This window comes from Schistocerca americana, chromosome X (genome assembly GCF_021461395.2).
Source record: "Schistocerca americana isolate TAMUIC-IGC-003095 chromosome X, iqSchAmer2.1, whole genome shotgun sequence".
NCBI lineage: Eukaryota > Metazoa > Arthropoda > Insecta > Orthoptera > Acrididae > Schistocerca > Schistocerca americana.
In genome coordinates, this window is record NC_060130.1 from 393,523,782 (window position 1) to 393,543,927 (window position 20,146).

The 20,146-nt window shown below is 45.3% G+C and overlaps 1 protein-coding gene across 1 annotated transcript in view; it reads left to right on the top strand.

The window, feature by feature from the left end:
• The window catches only part of LOC124556041, a 484,814-nt gene that overhangs the window by 282,925 nt on the left and 181,743 nt on the right, over window positions 1-20,146 (top strand). The window contains exon 3 of the mRNA XM_047130076.1: window positions 22-160. Within this exon, the coding sequence (XP_046986032.1) occupies window positions 22-160 (139 nt within the window). The remainder of the gene's footprint in view (window positions 1-21; window positions 161-20,146) is intronic.

The following is a 20,146-nucleotide window of genomic DNA, read 5'->3' on the forward strand; positions in this document are numbered from 1 at the left end:
ATGTGTGTTGGTCATTTCCAGCGGGGGACCTGGCGGCGCAGAGGGTGGAGCTGTGCGAGAAGGAGAAGTACCTGCCGTGCCTCAACATGGCTCGCCCTCTACTCACGCAGGCCCACCTCGTCTTCCCGGACAACAAGCGCGACATAGACGAGATGTGCAAGTGAGTAGAGCAACATCCACTTTGTAGGAGACGACTCTGGTTAAGAATAATAACATCACAGAGTGTTAACATTAGTTATCACGCTTCCCTTACAACTATTGATCCTTTTTCACTCGCTTTTCCAGCTCCCTAGGCACACACACACACACACACACACACACACACACACACACACACACACACACACACACATGTAACCACCTCTGTTAGGAGGCAGCAGTAGTGCTGTGCAGTTGGTGCAATGGATGGCATTTTCTTTTAGCATACGGGAGGTCGGGGTTCGATTCTTGGCTGAGGCGTATTTGTTTTCATTTGCCAATTTCATTCTGCCATGTAATATTGTAGTATACACCGTTTTAAGCCACATGTATCCGAATTTTACAAAGTATGTCCCTGGAAATTATTTGCAAAGCACTTTGCTAGCCCTACCGGTGACATAGGCTATAACGAAATGTAATGGACTTGAATGTGGCAAGAACAACACTTGGTACTAATCGATGGAACCATTGGGGGAGGGTACACAGAAAACAAGTTTGGAATCTAGTAGATGCAGTGGTGTGAAACAATTCACGTCCACAACGCACAAAAGGCTTCTTTAAAAGCTGACCAGTGAAAATGATTGTACTTCCATTTCTGTGTTCTTAGTATGTATGTGCAAATGTTTTGTAGAATACCCCCTGTTATCTCTGTATGGCGATTAAGACAGCAGATATCGTACCACGCAGACCACATTTAGCAAATGAATACAAATATTCCTCGACCCAAAATCGAACCCTCAACCTCCTATATATTTATAGTTCGAGTGCCCGAATTTTTCTGGGTGTTACAAAAAGGTACGGCCAAACTTTCAGGAAACATTCCTCACACACAAAGAAAGAAAATATGTTATGTGGACATGTGTCCGGAAACGCTTACTTTCCATGTTAGAGCTCATTTTATTACTTCTCTTCAAATCACATTAATCATGGAATGGAAACACACAGCAACAGAACGTACCAGCGTGACTTCAAACACTTTGTTACAGGAAATGTTCAAAATGTTCTCCGTTAGCGAGGATACATGCATCCACCCTCCGTCGCCTGGAATCCCTGATGCGCTGATGCAGCCCTCGAGAATGGCGTATTGTATCACAGGCGTCCACAATACGAGCACGAGGAGTCTCTACATTTGGTACCGGGGTTGCGTAGACAAGAGCTTTCAAATGCCCCCATAAATGAAAGTCAAGAGGGTTGAGGTCAGGAGAGAGTGGAGGCCATGGAATTGGTCCGCCTCTACCAATCCATCGGTCACCGAATCTGTTGTTGAGAAGCTTACGAACACTTCGACTGAAATGTGCAGGAACTCCATCGTGCATGAACCACATGTTGTGTCGTACTTGTAAAGGCACATGTTGTAGCAGCACAGGTAGACTATCCCGTATGAAATCATGATAACGTGCTCCATTGAGCGTAGGTGGAAGAACATGGGGCCCAATCAAGACATCACCAACAATGCCTGCCCAAACGTTCACAGAAAATCTGTGTTGATGACGTGATTGCACAATTGCGTGATGATTCTCCTCAGCCCACACATGTTGATTGTGAAAATTTACAATTTGATCACGTTGCAATGAACCCTCATCCGTAAAGAGAACATTTGCACTGAAATGTGGATTGACACATTGTTGGATGAACCATTCGCAGAAGTGTACCAGTGGAGGCCAATCAGCTGCTGATAGTGCCTGCACACGCTGTACGTGGTACGGAAACAACTGGTTCTCCCGTAGCACTCTCCATACAGTGACGTGGTCAACGTTACCTTGTACAGCAGCAACTTCTCTGACGCTGACATTAGGGTTATCGTCAACTGCACGAAGAATTGCCTCATCCATTGCAGGTGTCCTAGTCGTTCTAGGTCTTCTCCAGTCGCGAGTCATAGGCTGGAATGTTCCGTGCTCCCTAAGACGCCGATCAATTGCTTCGAACGTCTTCCTGTCGGGACACCTTCGTTCTGGAAATCTGTCTCGATACAAACGTACCGCGCCACGGCTATTGCCCCGTGCTAATCCATACATCAAATGGCCATCTGCCAACTCCGCATTTGTAATCATTGCACTGACTGCAAAACCACGTTCGTGATGAACACTAACCTGTTGATGCTACGTACTGATGTGATTGATGCTATTACTGTAGAACAATGAGTCGCATGTCAACACAAGCACCGAAGTCTACATTACCTTCCTTCAATTGGGCCAACTGGCGGTGAATCGAGGATGTACAGTACATACTGACGAAACTAAAATGAACTCTAACATCGAAATTAAGCGTTTCCGGACACATGCCCTCATAACATCTTTTCTTTATTTGTGTGTGAGGAATGTTTCCTGAAAGTTTGGCCGTACCTTTTTGTAGAATACCCACTGTTATCACTGTATGGCGATTAAGACAGCAGATATCGTACCACTCAGACCACGTTTAGCAAATGAATACAAATATGCCTCGACCCAAAATCGAACCCTCGACCTCCAGCATGCTAACTCAAAACGTTATCCACTGCACCAACTGCACAGCCCTGACTGACAACGGTAGTCACCGTACATGTGATTACGGTGTTGCCAGATTGACGCTCTTGAATGTCCATTTACTGGAAGAAATATGCACAGGACGAAATTTTTTGAGAGACATTTTTGTGAGGAATCGCGTCACAAAGTCCGAGTGTGCAAATTTTTCTTCACCCTTTGTGTGTATATATATCGATGATTCAGCTAAGCTGTTAACCTCAGACATTTCCGGAACTGTTTGAGCGGTCGTTGATGAGACACTGTTGGTAGCCCTTTGGCTGAGCTGAGCGGTCAGTTGCTTAACACTTGCTCGTCTATTCGGCCTTACACATATCCGCATCCGTCATTCACATCTGTCATCTATGGCCAGTGGTGCACCACAGTTGCCTCGCCGCTGGTTTTGGATAGCGCCATTTTGCCATGCGCAGTATACTTTAACCACGGCGCCACGCGAATAGCTTTCAAAATTAGCCTTTTCGGAAATGCTTCCAACCTTAGTTCTAAAAACCAGGATCATCCCATTGTGAACGTTAGATAAATGGTTCCGTTTCCACATTACGACAACGATCGCACTGTTTTCCGCGTCCCCCTGACGCGCTTTATATGTCCACCTCTGATAGTCCTTCCACCTGCAGTCTGGGTTTGGTTATTGCACGTTGACGTCGAAGATAGCTACTGGTCACTTTGGTGTGACTGGACCATGTAGTTTCAGAGAAATTATAATAATTACAACTTAAGATTTATATGTTTAGAAGAGAGAACTGATTGCGTTGAGGTGAATCATGATTTTTAGGCTTCCGTACCTCAATCGGTAGAAATCACTTTGTTGTCCATCCATCTGCCAGCCTATTAAGACTGTTTATCAGGAACGGGTGGAAGTCTCGAGTTGAAGTTTATCGGGTACTTCCCATTGATTTAGAATTATGAAATTTGGCGACGAGTAAGGTTTCACAGTACAAGTAAAGGCAAAAGTCGAAAAACTATTAATTTGTAACCATCTCGCAAGAAATTCGTTTTGCCATTTGTTGTCCGTCTGTCCGTCCATACGCCTAACCTCATGTTAAGACCCCTTTTTTTCGGGAACGGGTAGAGATATCAAGTTGAAATTTATGTAAAATACTAAGATCAAAGGACACATAGCGCTGTAAAAATTTTAAGCTTCTAAGTCAATGCAATCATAAGACACGGCGGTTTATGTCACGTAGTTTGACAGTCACAAATTGACTCGTCAAAACCTGTGGATGATCTATCTATATACTTACACTTACAAGGGTTGGTTCAAATGGTTTGAGCACTATGGGACTTAACATCTGAGGTCATCAGTCCACTAGAACTTAGAACTAATTAAACCTAACTAACCTAAGGACATCACACACATCCTGCCCGAGGCAGGATTGGAACCTGCGACCGTAGCAGTCGCGCGGTTCCAGACTGAAGCGCCTAGAACCGCTCGGCGACAGCGGCCGGCATGAGAGACTATTGTACCTAATAAATCACCTGTAAACGTGCTGACAACATATTTTCATTAAATACTAGAAAAGTTAAATAACCTTGTTGAGTCCGTCATTGCAACAAGCATGAATTACATTTGTTATTAATGTGTGGTTCTTTTACAAAGAATTTTCATCTAGCGTCCTTGAAGCTTCCAACGAATAGACAGAGAATCTGCATCGTAATCAATACGGAGCCGATGCCACAGTCCATTATTGTAGCTATATTTTTCTGAGATTAAGGAGACTAAAAATTCTGACGACTTCTTCCACTGTCTTCTTCCACTCGTCGATAAATCCTTTTTATTCCACTTATATATTTATCAAAGACTGATAATGAGAACTTTCGGCATCTAAGTCTACACACTACATTACGAGGGTTGGAACTTAAATAGTGGCAACTATTTATTCACAACTAATGCAGAATAGTTACATGTTTGCACCTCCTTCAAAGTAGTCACCTGCGTTGTGTAGAACCCGTTGGCAGCGATGAGGAAGGCGTAGTATACCGTTAGAAGAGCCTGTTCTGTTGATGGTGCGAATGGAGCTGTCTACTGCCTGTCGAATTCCCGGAACAGTTCTGAAGCGAATGCCACGAAGTGGTTCCTTCATCTTCGGAATCAAATCAAAGTCACAAGGACTTAAGTCCGGGGAGTATGGTGGGTGGTACAGTACTTCACAGTCCCATCGACCGAACAGAGCAGCCCCAGCTTGCGCTGTATGCGCCCGCGCATTTTCGTGCAAAATGATGGATAGGTTGCGCAGAAAGTGTCGCCGCTTCTTTCGCAAAGCTGGTCGCAGGTGATACTCCAGAAACGAACAGTAATACTGTGCACTGGCGGTCTGCCGTGGAGGATAACACTATCACAGCCGTACACGAGAATCACCATAACTTTCACCATACTGGGGCTCGGACGCACTTTCGACTTTCGCGGTGACCCATAACGACGCCATTCGTTGGATTGGCGTTTCAGTTCTGGCTCGTACGATGTGGCCCATGTCTCATCCAGTGTTACGATACGGCGTAAGAAAGCCTCTCCTTCGCGCTCATAGCGCTCCAAGTGCGTCTGAGCAGCGTCGTAACTCATCAATTTATGCATTTCCGTCAAGTCATGCGGAACCCATAATGATGCAATTTTTCGCATACCCAGGCGTTCTTTCAGGATGTAAAGCACGGTCATATGCGCTAAGCCGGTTTCGTGGGCGAGCTCACGAATCGTATGACGTACGGCGTCAATCACTGTCCACCAACGCAGCAACAGCATGCACATCTTCTTCAGAGACGCCAGGACGACCTGTCCGATGCATGTCTGCCACAGTTTGCCGACGTTCGTTGAAGAGTTTTACCCAACGTGCCACTGTTCTGTACGGCAATACCGATTCCCCGCACGGCTCTTGAAGACCTTCATGACACTGTCGTGCTGTACAACCTCTGGCACATTCAATCTTGATCCAACTCTGTTGCTCCTGTTTCAAAAACATAGTGACACCGTTACGTTAGACAATTGACTGTGTTTCCCTCGACTATGCGCACGCCGGTGACGTGGGAAGGGCGAGTCCATTTGCTCGGAGGTAAGGCAGGTATGTCAACAACGTGTGCTATCAGCGACAATAGTAGATTCCATTGCGTAGTGTCTCCACAGCAGTGTTGCCACTATTTAAGTTCCAACCTACGTAATTAAGTTTGTACAGAACCCTTAGAGCATGAGTCATACACGCTCTTGTCCGGGTTCTTTAAATATTTTCGAATTGTAGGGCAATACCTGCGGAAAAATGTAAATGTTAGTTGTAATTTTCTCGACAGTTGCTGTATTTTTTTCATTTGTGCGATTTATTCTCCCTACTTCACATTTCTTGAACTTTTTTATAATGTTTGCAAATACAGATCGTTAGGACTTAACTTGATCGGTATGTTTATCAATATACAACCGCACAGCCGCTCTTACAGTTTGGCGACATTCGTCGTAAACGTAAACCGTATCAAATTATTTCGACTGTCTTGTGCATTGCGGAAGTCTGAATACCTTCACGAGCAAGTTGTATCGTCACTGTAACACCAGAGCACAGACTGATAGGCTTCGAGAGAACAGGTGAGCATACAAACCGTATCTGCGTTACATGTCTGCTTTACGTAGGCTACAGTAGGGCAGAAGTTTGTGGGATCTCTTCTCGTGAGAGAGAGGGAGAGAAGTTGTTACTACTTGATCAAGTTTCACACAAATTGTATTGCTGAAGTCTTAGAACACTCTCTCCTCTAATACTTTCATTTAAAAAAAAAAAAAAAAAAAAAAAAAAAAAAAAAAAAAAACAAAGTCCGTGTCATAATAATTTACTCGATCTTGGTATATTTGGAGGAGCCTGTTGTAGCTGCCCCACCCTCTTTTAGAACAAACTGTATAACAGTTCAAAATGGTTCAAATGGTTCTGAGCACTATGGAACTTAACATCTGAGGTCATCAGTCCCCTAGAACTTAGAACTACTTAAACCTAACTAACCTAAGGACATCACACACATCCATGCCCGAAGCAGGAGTCGAACACTGCGACCGCAGCAGTCGCGCGGTTCCGGACTGAAGCGCCTAGAACCTCTTGGCCACCACGGCCGGCTGTATAACAAAATGGCTGTATAACAGTGACACTTCGTTCTTAGATATACGCCTGAACCGATGCTAAAATTCATTGTTATCATCAGTTCGATTATAAAATTCATTTCAAACTGAGGAATAAATTATGTGATAAAAATCTAAAATTATGCACCAGATTTATGTTGTTACATGACCTATTAAAGTGAATAACTGGGCCACAACGGGAAAATGTTGCAGTCTCATTCTTAGAAATCTGGGGACAAAGTCAGACACTATACAAAATTTTAAAGTATGTTTCATTCATCTCGTAAAGTGTTTTGAGAGCCATGCCTTCCCAGCAAACTAATTGCATTTGTTCGAATGGTGAAGCTCTTATTCCTTTGTGTGATATCACATTTCAGCCACCGCATTGTCAGTGTCGTACTATACGTTACGAAGCTGCGATCTAATTGAAGGCATTTTGAACTCATTTCTTTACAGCGCTCTGGGTGGATTGAGATACGCCACGGCTGGGTCTTTACCAGCCGTAGCTCCGAACATTGTTGCTCTCACTGACGCACGGCGGTCTGCCTTAGCAACACACCGATGCAATCCAAAAAGACAGCATATTTTGTTATTCGGTGTAAACTACGAGTTTATTTCCCTGTATTTCCATATATTAATGTAACCATCTGAAGTGTATAACTCTATCCCTTACCTTTATTGTACTTGGAGAGAATCTTGGATGATTTGCACTTGTAATGAAAGGACTGTAACCGTCTGAAGCAATCGGGGCGCTCGCTCGTTTCATCTGCTCCTCTGACCCAAGACTACAAAACAGAATCCATAAACTCTTTCGACAGGCGAATCCTGAGGACACATCCATGGAAAGTAAGAGGAAGGGCCACTCCCGACGGAGGTTCGAGTCCTCCCTCGGGCATGGGTGTGTGTGTTGTTCTTAGCATAAGTTAGTTTACCTTAGTTTAAGTAGTGTGTAAGTCTAGGGGCCCTTAGGAATTCACACACATTGAACATTTTGTAAAAGGAAGGAGGACTATAGTGACATTCTGTCTACGACGAACTCGTTTGAGACGAAGTACTTACTCAGATTAGGCACAGAGGGAAAATAAGACGGACATGTCTGTTTCAAATTAATCATCTTGAAGTTCGCGTTGAGGAATTTAAGCAATGAAGTCGGAATCCTGATTTATCACGTGTCGACAGGTACTGAAACTGCCACACGCGTTAGCACGCCGCTTCCGAGATTTGTGAAGGCGCGGCGGCCGCGGATCGAATCTGCTCGGTGTACTGACGTACCGGTCAGCCTGTGTCCGGTGATTACGCAATTAGCCATGTGCGAGTAGGTGGAAAATGGCTCTGAGCGCTATGGGACTCAACTTCTGAGGTCATTAGTCCCCTAGAACTTAGAACTAGTTAAACCTAACTAACCTAAGGACATCACACACATCCATGCCCGAGGCAGGATTCGAACCTGCGACCGTAGCGGTCTCGCGGTTCCAGACTGCAGCGCCTAGAGCCGCACGGCCACTTCGGCCGGCGAGTAGGTGGATACCGGGCTGGTACCCACGTCGCACCTCAGTTAGACGCTCCTCAGACATTTAGAACGCGTTCGCACACTTTCAAGGGGACCATCACTAGACACAGACACAGACAGCTGGTGTGCATAAAGTCCGCCCCGGGGGAGCGGTGGTGACAGGACGGCCATCTGCCCACCCTCTGGGCTAACATTGCAAAATCGTAACATGCAGACCCCGTGAAGATACGATATGAAAGCTAGGAAAAAGAAGAAAGAAGTGACAAGAAGCACTAAATTCACCCCAAAAAGTGATAACGCTAGGCCACGCTGCTCGTCCCTCGTCTTGTGGACAGGCACGGTTTCAAGGGGGAGGGGAGCGAGGGGCAGGGGATCATGTGGGTCACGAAGCCTACCTAAAAACATTTTAGTAAAAGCGTTTATATTTTTCACAATTATATTAAGTTCCAATTTTTCCCACCAGGTTAGCCGAGAGCGCTAATGCGCTGCTTCCTGGACTCTGGTAGGCGCGCCGGCCCCGGATCGAATCCGCCCGCCGGGTTAACGAAGAAGGCGGGTGTGCCGGCCAGCCTCGATGTGGTTTTTAGGTGGTTTTCCACATCCCTCTAGGTGAATAACGGGCTGGTCCCCACGTCCCGCCTCAGTTACACGACTCACAGACATTTGACACACATCTGCAGTTTTCCACGATTTACACTATACGCAGACAGATGGGGTAATGGGGTACTCTGATTCCGTCCCGGGGCGGTGCGGGGTGGCGGCAGGAAGGGCATCCGGCCACCCCTTCACATTAACATGCCAAATCCGTTTTAACCACCCCATCCCCGCGCACAATGCGGGACCAGGGCGCAAGCGATAGATAGATTAAGTTCCAATTTTATCAGCTGACTTTAGCGGAATACAGTAAAATAAAGACTAAAAGTCTCTAAAATGGCAAAAAAATCCAGAAACTACAAGACATAGAATAATTTTCAGTTGCTTGTGCGAGAACCTGCTCACATGGCAGAGTTCACGGCGTAACCGCCTGCAGACGACATTCAGGCCAGGAAAAGGCGCCCTTGCTGTCAACAACAAATCTGGCACGGTTCGATATTCTACAGGTACAATGGATAAACCACAGAAAGCTGAGTATAGCAAGACATAAAAGGAAAGACTAAGGAAAAAATAACAAAAACACACATCCTGAAGGTAAAAATAAATAGAGTTCCACTCATTTACACTCTTGCGTAGCCATAGTCTGCGAGATCCTCCACATGACTACTAAAAAATTCCGCGAAATTTCGGCTACACGATAAATTCAATTAATTACCCAGGAACTACAATTACACCTCCTGGCAAAATATGTGAAGCGCAGAAGGGAAGGAGGAAAACAAATGATACTTCGTGGGGCTGAGAGAGTACGTAATGTTATTGCCGTGAACATAAAAATGAGTCATATTTACAAATAATTTGATATTATGAGGCCACTTACTAATATGACGCAGCACCCCGACTTACGGCAGGATGCATGCGCTGATTCGGTTGAAAAGAGTGTCATAAATCCGTTGTGTCCTTTCCAGACAAGCCAAGCCACATCTTATATGACTGGTTCTTGATATCATGGATACTGGCACAGGGGTGGAGTTAATATCTGAGCTGGTCCAACACATGCTCTACTGGAAACCAATCTGAGGATCTTGACACCTCAACATCACGCAATTAATGTGACGTTATGGGTACTTGTCGATAATATGCTGAGAACAGCATAAGCACTTTCTTATCTGCGGTGTCATATTATAGCTGAGACAATTGCACTAGTCATATTGCATCAGCACTTCCTTTTCTGCAAGGCCATATGGGGACCTGCATATGGCCACATGCAAGGCCTTCGACGAGAAGGATATGGGGAGGGTCCAAACCCATGGCACCTGTACGCCTGCACGTGGCAGCCAATGGCATGCAGTTTGCATGTGACATGTTAGCATGAAGTGCCCCCACACCTTTAATGCAGCACTGGCATAGTCGCATGAGTAGCACACGTTATACGTCCACGTTTTCATGGGAACTGAGTCGTCTGCAAGTGCCACTACGTTCACGTGTTTTACGCAGGCCATACCGCGAATCATGACACCAGCATCATCACATCCGGCCTCTTTCCCAAGTTACGGGGGAAGGGGAGGGTCCCCCCTGTCGCCTGCTCCCCACACCGCCCGCACTCGGCGTGTCCGCCACCGCACCCCACCCTACACACCCTCAGCTCGTCGATGTCATCGTAAATGTCGCGGAAGTTAAGACACTCACACTGTTTTCGATCAATAGGCTCTACATTAGAGCCCCTTGCTCGGTTATTTGTTATAACAACTAATTAATTAACATTGCCAAAAGTATACGAATGATCTGACAATATCTCAAATGTGTTTCACACACAAGAGTAACCTAAGGACAACGTCCATAATTAATTTAGCAATCTTAAATGCCTGTAGTATTTATTACCTTTGCGCCATTGCTCTACATTCAAGGTCTCTGCTCTATCGTGTAAAGCAGAGTGAGATACTTAGACAGTATGAAATTATGAGGTCACAACATAGTCTGCAAAAATTCTGTTAGTCAAGTGGTACCAAAACAGTGAGAAGTGATAGTATCGGTAACCTGGTAGGACGTCCAACCCAGAAAAAGTAGTAAACAGGCTGTATAATTGGTAAAATGATGTCACCACATGTATGCACATCATGGATGAAAGGGACTCCCACTGTTTTTCAGGCAATATGCTCTCCAATGTAGCTCAGTGCTCGGTTATTTGTTATATTAACAAATTAATTTTACTTTTGCCTGTAAAAGATACCCAAATGATACGACATCCCACATGCAAAACGCAAAAGGTGTTCATCACGTCAATGTCCATAAGTAATTTAGTGCTCAAAGTACGAGTACCTGCAGTATCTATCAGCCATGCGCTGTTGCTCTCCATTCGAGGCGTCTGCACGTTAATGAGAAGCAGAGTAAGTTCCTCTGATAGTATGAAATAATGACGTCGTATAGGTAAGAAATGAGCCCTACTACACTTTCAACTACCTACCTTCCAAGCCCACTCAACTTCCCACCTCCAACACATAGATATAGACCACCGTAAACAGAGGACCTGTTTGGGAGATTTTGGCAGGGTAGAGAATACGAAAAACGATTATTCTTGTACAAAATCACATATACATTTACACACAGAAAGCGACCCTTCCTTTATTTGTACTTGGTATAGTTGTAACGTATGAGCATGGCGTGGCGTGGAAAAAGCAATGTCTAACTGGTTTTTGCGGCATTCCTTGAAGCAGGCAGTCACACTGCTGGGGCCATATCGCGCACCTAACCCCAGTTAAGAGCTGCCAGAACTTTACTTCTACTTCCTATGTACTGGTACAGAACACCACAGCACTTGAAATCCAAATAAAGAGTGCAGTAGAATGTCTTACCTGCAAACAGAATGAATCATGCGTGGGAGCCTGTATAAGACTGCCTAGTATCCTGTGTCAATCACTTCCATGTAGTATCTGCTAATGAATACCCTACAGAACAGCTGCTGTGTGGTTGTAACCCACCAGAGTCCCACTATCACGGATCTGTAGAGTATGAAAGGAGACATCCCTCAACTATCAGGTCCTTCACACAAACAAATCCCTGATCCGCCTCATCCTATGCTATGCAAATGTTGCCTAGATATCCGCCACACCCAAGTTCTAAAAAATGTTCAAATGTGTGTAAAATCTTATGGAACTTAACTGCTAACGTCATCAGTCCCTAAGCTTACACACTACTTAACCTAAATTATCCTAAGGACAAATACACACACCAATGCCCGAGGGAGGACTCGAACCTCCGCCGGGACCAGCCGCACAGGCCATCACTGTAGCGCCAGAGACCGCTCGGCTAATCCCGCACGGCACACCCAAATTCTCTAAGTCCCTCCAGATCCTCGAACGCCATGCTCTCCGTCTCGCTTTCTGCATCCGCCAACTTTCCCCCACAAGGGTCCTTTACCAACACATAAAAATTCCCATCTCACCTCACTCACATTGAACACATCCGAATAACCTACACCATCCGCAAACTCGATTTCAGCAATGCTATTGTGTCCTTCTCCTTTCCAGTCCTAGCGTAATGCTGCATCTCTACCTCCACATCCGACCGACACTCTCCCTGCACATCCTCCACGTCCGCTCCCAAGGGAATTTCAACCTTCTCCTTCCCCTGGACCTAGAACTCTGTTCCGACATATACCCGTCCTACGAATTCTGAATCCATCCCACCCTTTCCCCACACCCTCCCTCTTCGTCATCTCCCAATAACACACCACCTCCTTGTCTCCTTCCCTGTCGCCCCTCGCCCCCTTTTTATTTCAGATTAATAGATCCCATATCAGCTACCTTTCTCCCCATGTCCACCACAGCCCTCCTCCCCCAAAACAAACCAATCAACCCCACCACAGCCACCCTTGCCTTCTCACTACTAGTCATGTCCTCATCACCACCCCTCTTTTCATCAACAATCTATCATCCTACCCCAGATCTTGTTCCAGTTTTGACAATGTACAATGTTCCGTTTTTAATGTTAGGTGTCTCTTCTGTGTTTTTCAAATGTTTTTTCGCATTTTTAGTGTTCAAGTGTTTTTCAAGTGTTTTTAACTGTACTGTACTGTAATTTTTATCACTGTTTTTAAACTTTTCACTAAGATAATGTTATTTCTTACATTCTCCCATGAACATTATCTTGATTATAGATTCATGGTAAATATGTCTCCTTGTTTTGTGTTTAGCGTCTTACTAGAGAACAATGTATACTGGCTGAAGAGCGGGTTGATAGTACCGCTGCCACATGGGGCGAGGGGAAATGAAAATAACAATAAAAAATAAAAGCTATTAGGGAGGAAGACGAGGTCAGTCGACCAATGTTAAGGTATGTGGCTATTATTGAAAAACCTGGATAATTTGACATTGGCAACATAAAGTATACCGAAAAATGGTAATTTCCTTATCAGAAACGAACGGAATGTGCTTACACCGATTACAGAACCGTTTTACGATGATATTATGCCAGTGAATATCTGCATTATGAGACGCGATGTCAAGCAAATCCACCATTTCTCCTGCATGGGAATCATAATGTGACAGCAAGAGGAATATTGGAAATCACTTCGGAGAAAAACGGAAACTGGAATCAGCTAACATTAAAATGGAAGCGGTGTCTACATTATTGAAACACATACACATAGACGACTGTCATCTTTTGAATTTCGACATAAAGTAAGGTTTTGCTGGGACTTTTAATGTAATGAAGGTGAACCGTGATGTATTATTAGTGTATAACATCAATACGAGACTGCCTCCTATGTGAGAAGCATAGCTTAAACATTTGACACTATACCACACAAGTGGCTCGTAGTGAAATTGCGTGCTTCTGGAATATCGTCTCAGTTATGTGACTGGATTTGTGATTTCCTGTCAGAGAGGTCACAGTTCGTAGTAACTGACGGAAAGTCACCGAGTAAAACAGAAGTGATTTCTGGCGTTCCCCAAGGTAGTGTTATAGGCCCTTTTCTGTTCCTTATCAATATAAACGATTTGGGAGACAATCAGAGCAGCCGTCTTCGGTTGTTTGCAGATGACGCTGTTGTTTATCGACTAATAAAGTCATCAGAAGATCAAAACAAACTGCAAAACGATTTAGAAAAGATATCTGAATGGTGTGAAAAGTGGCAGTTGACCCTAAATAACGAAAATTGTGAGGTCATCCACATGAGTGCTAAAAGGAACTCGTTAAACTTCGGTTACACGATAAATCGTTTTAATCTAAAAGCCGTAAATTCAACTAAATACCTAGGTATTACAATTACGAACAACTTAAATTGGAAGGAACACATAGAAAATGTTGTGGGGAAGGCTAACCACAGACTGCGTTTTATTGGTAGGACACTTAGAAAATGTAACAGACCTACTAAGGAGACTGCCTACACTGCGCTTGTCCGTCCTCCTTTAGAATACTGCTGCGCGGTGTGGGATAGAATTGATGGAGTATATCGAAAAAATTCAAAGAAAGGCAGCACGTTTTGTATTATCGCGAAATATCGGAGAGAGTGTCACAGGAATGATACAGGATTTGGGCTGGACATTATTAAAAGAAAGGCGTTTTTCGTTGCGGCGAAATCTTCTCACGAAATTCCAACCACCAACTTTCTCCTCCGAATTCGAATATATATTGTTGACACCGTCCTACATAGGGAGGAATGATCACCACGATAAAATAAGGGAAATCAGAGTTCGTACGGATAGATATAGGTGTTCATTCTTTCCGCGCGCTATACGAAATTGGAATAATAGAGAATTTTGAAAGTGGTTCGATGAACCCTCCGCCAGACACTTCAACGTGATTTGCAGAGCATCCATGTAGATGTAGATGTAGATGTTCTAAATATTACGATGTGTGGTACTACAGCATTGCAGTGCGTGTGTGAGACATCATGACATTACCGGTTGCAGGAAGACGATGATTTCAACGTCTTAATACACAGAAACTGAGACGAAATAATGTGATTACAGCAGCTATAGCGGTGTGGAAATGCTAAAAATTGCCGAAATAACGTAATTATATTCCATAACCGAGTAGTGTATCGATACACGAATACGAGTAGATGTTAGATAAGCAGGATCGTGCATGTACGAAAAATTCTTGCCACAGCTGTAATTGTCAGCTTGTAGCGCTGAATAGCGTCTATTCAATTTACATAATGGGTTTATTTAAAAAAAGCCCAAACGTAGTAGGTGAGAGAAATGATGCAATATGTTCCAATAATAATAATAGTAATAATAACTTCATATAACCCACTCCTGTGACATTTAGATTCATGTAATACCGTCTCTGTTTTAGGAGCGACGCGAAATGCGCTCACCGCAATGCCAGTCGGTGCCAAGCTCGGCGACTGTATCAAGTAGCCAAACACACAGACACACACACGGAGATAAACGCATGCACACCCTGCGGCCAGCTTTGACAGTTGGAAGCTGTTACACAAAGAAGACCTGTTAGTTTTCATTCTAGAAAGCGCAAAATGAAGTCACTGTTTTTAACGTCATACATCAAATTAGCTGCACGGGCCAGCTACAGACGATCACCATAGGTAGGTCAAAATTTTTACACTTGTTAGAGTGCTCGGCATTGTCTGGAAATTTGTTTTCTTAGACGGAAATGCAGTGCCCTATTTCTGTCTGCCTTCGCTACAGCAGAGGGAAACTTTTTAACGGTGCAAACATATGGTCCGTAATGAACCCGAAATCCACTGACAAAATTTCGTTAGGGAAGTTTTCTGAGTATTTTTGTATAGGAGGCCTGTGTTCTAATGTATCTAGTCACACAGTAAAAACGTAATTATTATTTATTGAATTTGTTATCTAAGTCTTCTGTGTTTCTATGAAAATAGCCTCATAACAGTGAAACAACCTGTATTATTCTCTCGCCACAACGTACAGCACAAACAAGGAGTAACGAAACAATAACCCTCCGACGTAACAGTAAACTTCTGTCACAGGTGGCCAGTCTGTTCTGTTTACATCTACATTTATACTCCGCAAGCCAACCTACGATTGGTGGCGGAGGGCACTTTGTGAACCACTGTCACTTCCCACCTTTCCTGTTCCACTCGCGAATGGTTCGCCGGAAGACCGGTTGTTGGTAAGACTGGCGTCTTCCCACGGTCCATGCGGATACCCCCATCGGAGTTTAGAGTCCTCCCTCGGGCATGGTGCGTGTGTTGTCCATAGTGTAAGTTAGTTTAAGTTGGATTGAGAAGTGTGTGGACTTAGGGTCCGATGACCTCTGCGGTTTGGTCCCATAATATCTTACGACAAATTTCCACCTCAGAGTAGCACTTGCAACCTACGTCTTCAGATATTTGCTGGGCGTATTCCAATCTCTGTCTTCCTCTACAGCTTTTCCCCTCGACAGCCGACAGCACCCTCTAGTACCACGGAAGTCATCCCCTGATGTCTTAACAGATGTCCTATCATGCTGTCCCCTCTTCTTGTCAGTAATTTCCACATACTCCTTTCCTCTCCACTCATCGCAGAACTTCCTCCTTCCCTGCCTTATCAGTCCACCTAATTTTCAACATTCTTCTGTAGTACCATATCTCCAATGCTTCGATTCTCTTCTGTTCTGCTTTTCCCACAGTCCATGTTTCACTACTGTTCTCATTTCTGCAACTTCTCATTACCTTCGTCTTTCTTCGATTTACTCTCAATCTATATTCTGTGCTCATTAGACTATTCATTCCACTCACAAGGGGAAGGCCTCAGACACGGCCAACCGATCGGCTCGAATTTGGCAGGTCGCTTGTGTACAACCTAAAACAAAAGACTCTAAGTCATTTTGTGTCAACACCCCCGCAATTTTGAGAAAATCACCCCTAAAGGTTACGACGAGCAATCGACTCAAAACTGGCGGGATCGATAGATAATTGTAAATAGAGCATTTATCATCATCAGGTATGGGGGCCGCAAACGCAAAATTTTCCAGAAATCGAGGAAAGAAACTTTTACAACTGCCGTTTCTGTACCCACACAAGTAAACGCCTTTCGCTGACAGCGCCGATAGCGCAATAGCCAAGGTAATTGGCTGGGAATCGGAAAACCCGGGTTCGAATCTCGAGGAAACGTAGCGGATGTTATTATTTTTGTTTGTATTTTTCCATATTTCAGTTGATAGGCTCTGAGCACTATGGGACTCAACTGCTGAGGTCATTAGTCCCCTAGAACTTAGAACTAATTAAACCTAACTAACCTAAGGACATCACAAACATCCATGCCCGAGGCAGGATTCGAACCTGCGACCGTAGCGGTCTTGCGGTTCCAGACTGCAGCGCCTTTAACCGCACGGCCGCTTCGGCCGGCCTCAGTTGATAGGGATAGGAGGGTTAATAAGGTACATAAATCAATAAGGAATGATAATAATACTTACTTTATTAACCCTCCTATCCCTATTAATTGAGATATGGAAAAATACAAACGAAAAGAACAACATCCGCTAGGTTTCTTCGAGATTCGAACCCGGGTTCTCCAAGCCCCAGCCAGTTACCTTTTCTTTGTTTTTTTTATTTTTTTAGCTTTTATAGAAAGCTATTTTAAGAGTGTACAGTTATGAGTAGGTGGAGACAAGGCGGGCAGGGGTCGGAACCCGAGGCCTGGCCGCGATGTCTCCCCCTCCCGTCCCCGAATCACTCCCTCAAAGTAGCTTTTTGATTTATTTTTATTTTATTTTATTATTTTTATTATGTTTTTTTACCAGGAACAGGGTAAAAGAACAAAAGATGTTTATTTGGTACAAACTTAAATACAACAGAAATGCCATCCTTCCGGCGAAAATAACTCAAGACATTATACTCGTACAAGGCGAGCAATTTTTCTTTTTATGAACAAGGTGTAGGAAAAAAAGAATAATAATACTGATGTAAGCTAAGAGGTGTGAAGCAATATACAGTGGAGTGAGGGAAAAACCAGTGTTTTCTGGTATAGTGCGTAAAAGAAAGGAGGCGCGTGTCCATGCGCCTACTCCACTGTGGGTTACAATGTAGAAAGTAGAGAGGGGATCTCAGATGCTCAGATGTCAGCAGGGGGAGTGGGAGTGCTGTCGGCGTGTGGCACCATCCAACTGAGCGGGGGTGACGTAAAGATCGCATGTAGGTAATTGGCGAAGAAGGCGCGGTAGCGCGGTCGGTGTTCGACTTCACTGTGGGCGGTTTGTAAGTACTGCCAGAAATCAAGGCGTGATTTGTCGCCATCATTATACATGTAGGTGATCGTCCATCCCTTGACCCATACAATCGCATGATTTTTGGTGGCGGGGAAATAAGTATTCTCAGGATGGATAAAACTCCATGGGTCAATCGCGTCCAGCGGAACGCGGAGGTAACAGGCAACGAACTGTCGGGCAAGTTTCCAGACGTCACTGGTGGCAGCACAAGTCAGTTGATGGACATCGTCATCCACGAGGTGGCAAATGGAACAAAGTTGAGAGTCCTTTAGTCCGATGGAGTGAAGACGATGATTTGTGGCGAATTTTTCATTTGCGACTTGGTACCATGTTGCCCGGACGTTGGAGGGAAGAAAAGGCTGGTGGATGTGACGCCAAACCGTGGGCCACCACGTGGACGGATGTCTCAGTTCGATATTGTTGCTGGATATGGAACGAAGGAGTGGGGTGTAAAAATCCTTAGGTCGAGGAGAACGCGTGGTCGGTAAGTGTGTGTGAGCATAACTGAAGTCGACGATGAAATCAGAAATGTGCATCAGATGGTGCTTGATGTGTCCGACTGGTACTGGTGGTGTTATGGTCGTGGGCACAAGAATTTCCAGCAAGCTGCGCGTAAGGGAGGTGCCCCCGTGCCACTGATTGTGCATGGTGGACATGTACAAGGACGCCGCGCGGAATCGCACATTAACAAGGCCGAGGCCCCCCGCTCGCGGGGGAAGGGTGAGCGTGTCGTAGCGGACCTTAAAGAGCGCACCGGCCGTAAGGAAGTACCGGAAGGCAGCCTGGAGGCTGCGTCCAATAGCTGATGGCAGCGGGAGGACCTGTGCAATGTGGACCATTCTGGACGCCACATGTTGATTCAGGTATTGGACACGTTGTAAAGAATCGAGTCGTCGGAGAAGATTTTGCCGCACCGTCGTGCGGATAGTTTGGAGTGCACGCCGAAAATTGATGGCAGCGGAGCGGCGCACGGTGGAGGTGAAAATAATACCAAGGTATCGTAGTTTTTGCAAACACGGGAGAGGTGCTAAGTCACCGTGTGAGAGGCCGCATCCAATGGGCATCGCCGCGGATTTAGCCACATTCGTGTTACTGCCCGCTGCAGTGCCGTACGTTGATATCAAATCAAGTACCGTGTGTGTTTCACTCCGTCAGCGGATCAAGAGGAGGAGGTCGTCCGCATACGCACGTCATCGAAAACTGTGCTGTCGCAGAGTGAGACCAGAAAGGTGGCTCGTCAGACTCCCGATGAGTGGCTCCAGGCTTATGGCATAGAGTAGGGTCGAAAGTGGGCAGCCTTGCCGTACGAAGCGCCGGATCGCCACTGGTCCCGCCACACGGCCATTAACCTGAATCAGCGATTCGGTGGTGCCGTACAGGCGCCGAATCACGTCGATAAAGGCTGGTGGAAAACCCATGCGGTTCATCACTGAGAACAGAAAAAGATGCCGCATCTGGTCGAATGCGCTGTCAAAATCAATGGCAACCACTGCAGCGCGGAGTCTGCACGCCGCTGCCAGTGCAATTAAATCGCGACATTCTCCTGTGGCCGTTTGTATATTAACTGAGCCGCCCGGAGTTGTCTGTTCCGGGGACAGAATGCTGGGCAGGACCTTGCGGCATCGCGTTCCCAGTAGGCGTGTAAAAATTTTACAGTCTGCGTTAAGCAGAGTCAGGGGACGGTAATGTGCTGTCGTCACACCTGGTGTCGGTTTGTGGGTGGGTATAATAACTCCCGTGACAAAGGACGGCGGTACGGCGTTCCCCATCGTCAGCAGTTCATGAAACATCGTTTCCACCGTGACGCCATTAGTGTGAAGAAAGCGCGATAAAATTCTATCGGCAATCCGTCGACACCAGGTGACTTATTCAGAGCACCTTTTTGATTGTATCGTGGATTTCGTCACGCGTAATGGGCTCCATAAGCTCGTCCGCTTCGTCGCTGGTGAGGTTGCGAGTTACGTGTGGCAACACAGACTCCTCAGCGTCGTTGTTGGTAGTCTCCTCCTGGTACATTGTGCGGTAGTGGTCGACAAAGGCACTGACGATTTCGGCCTGGCAAGTGACGTG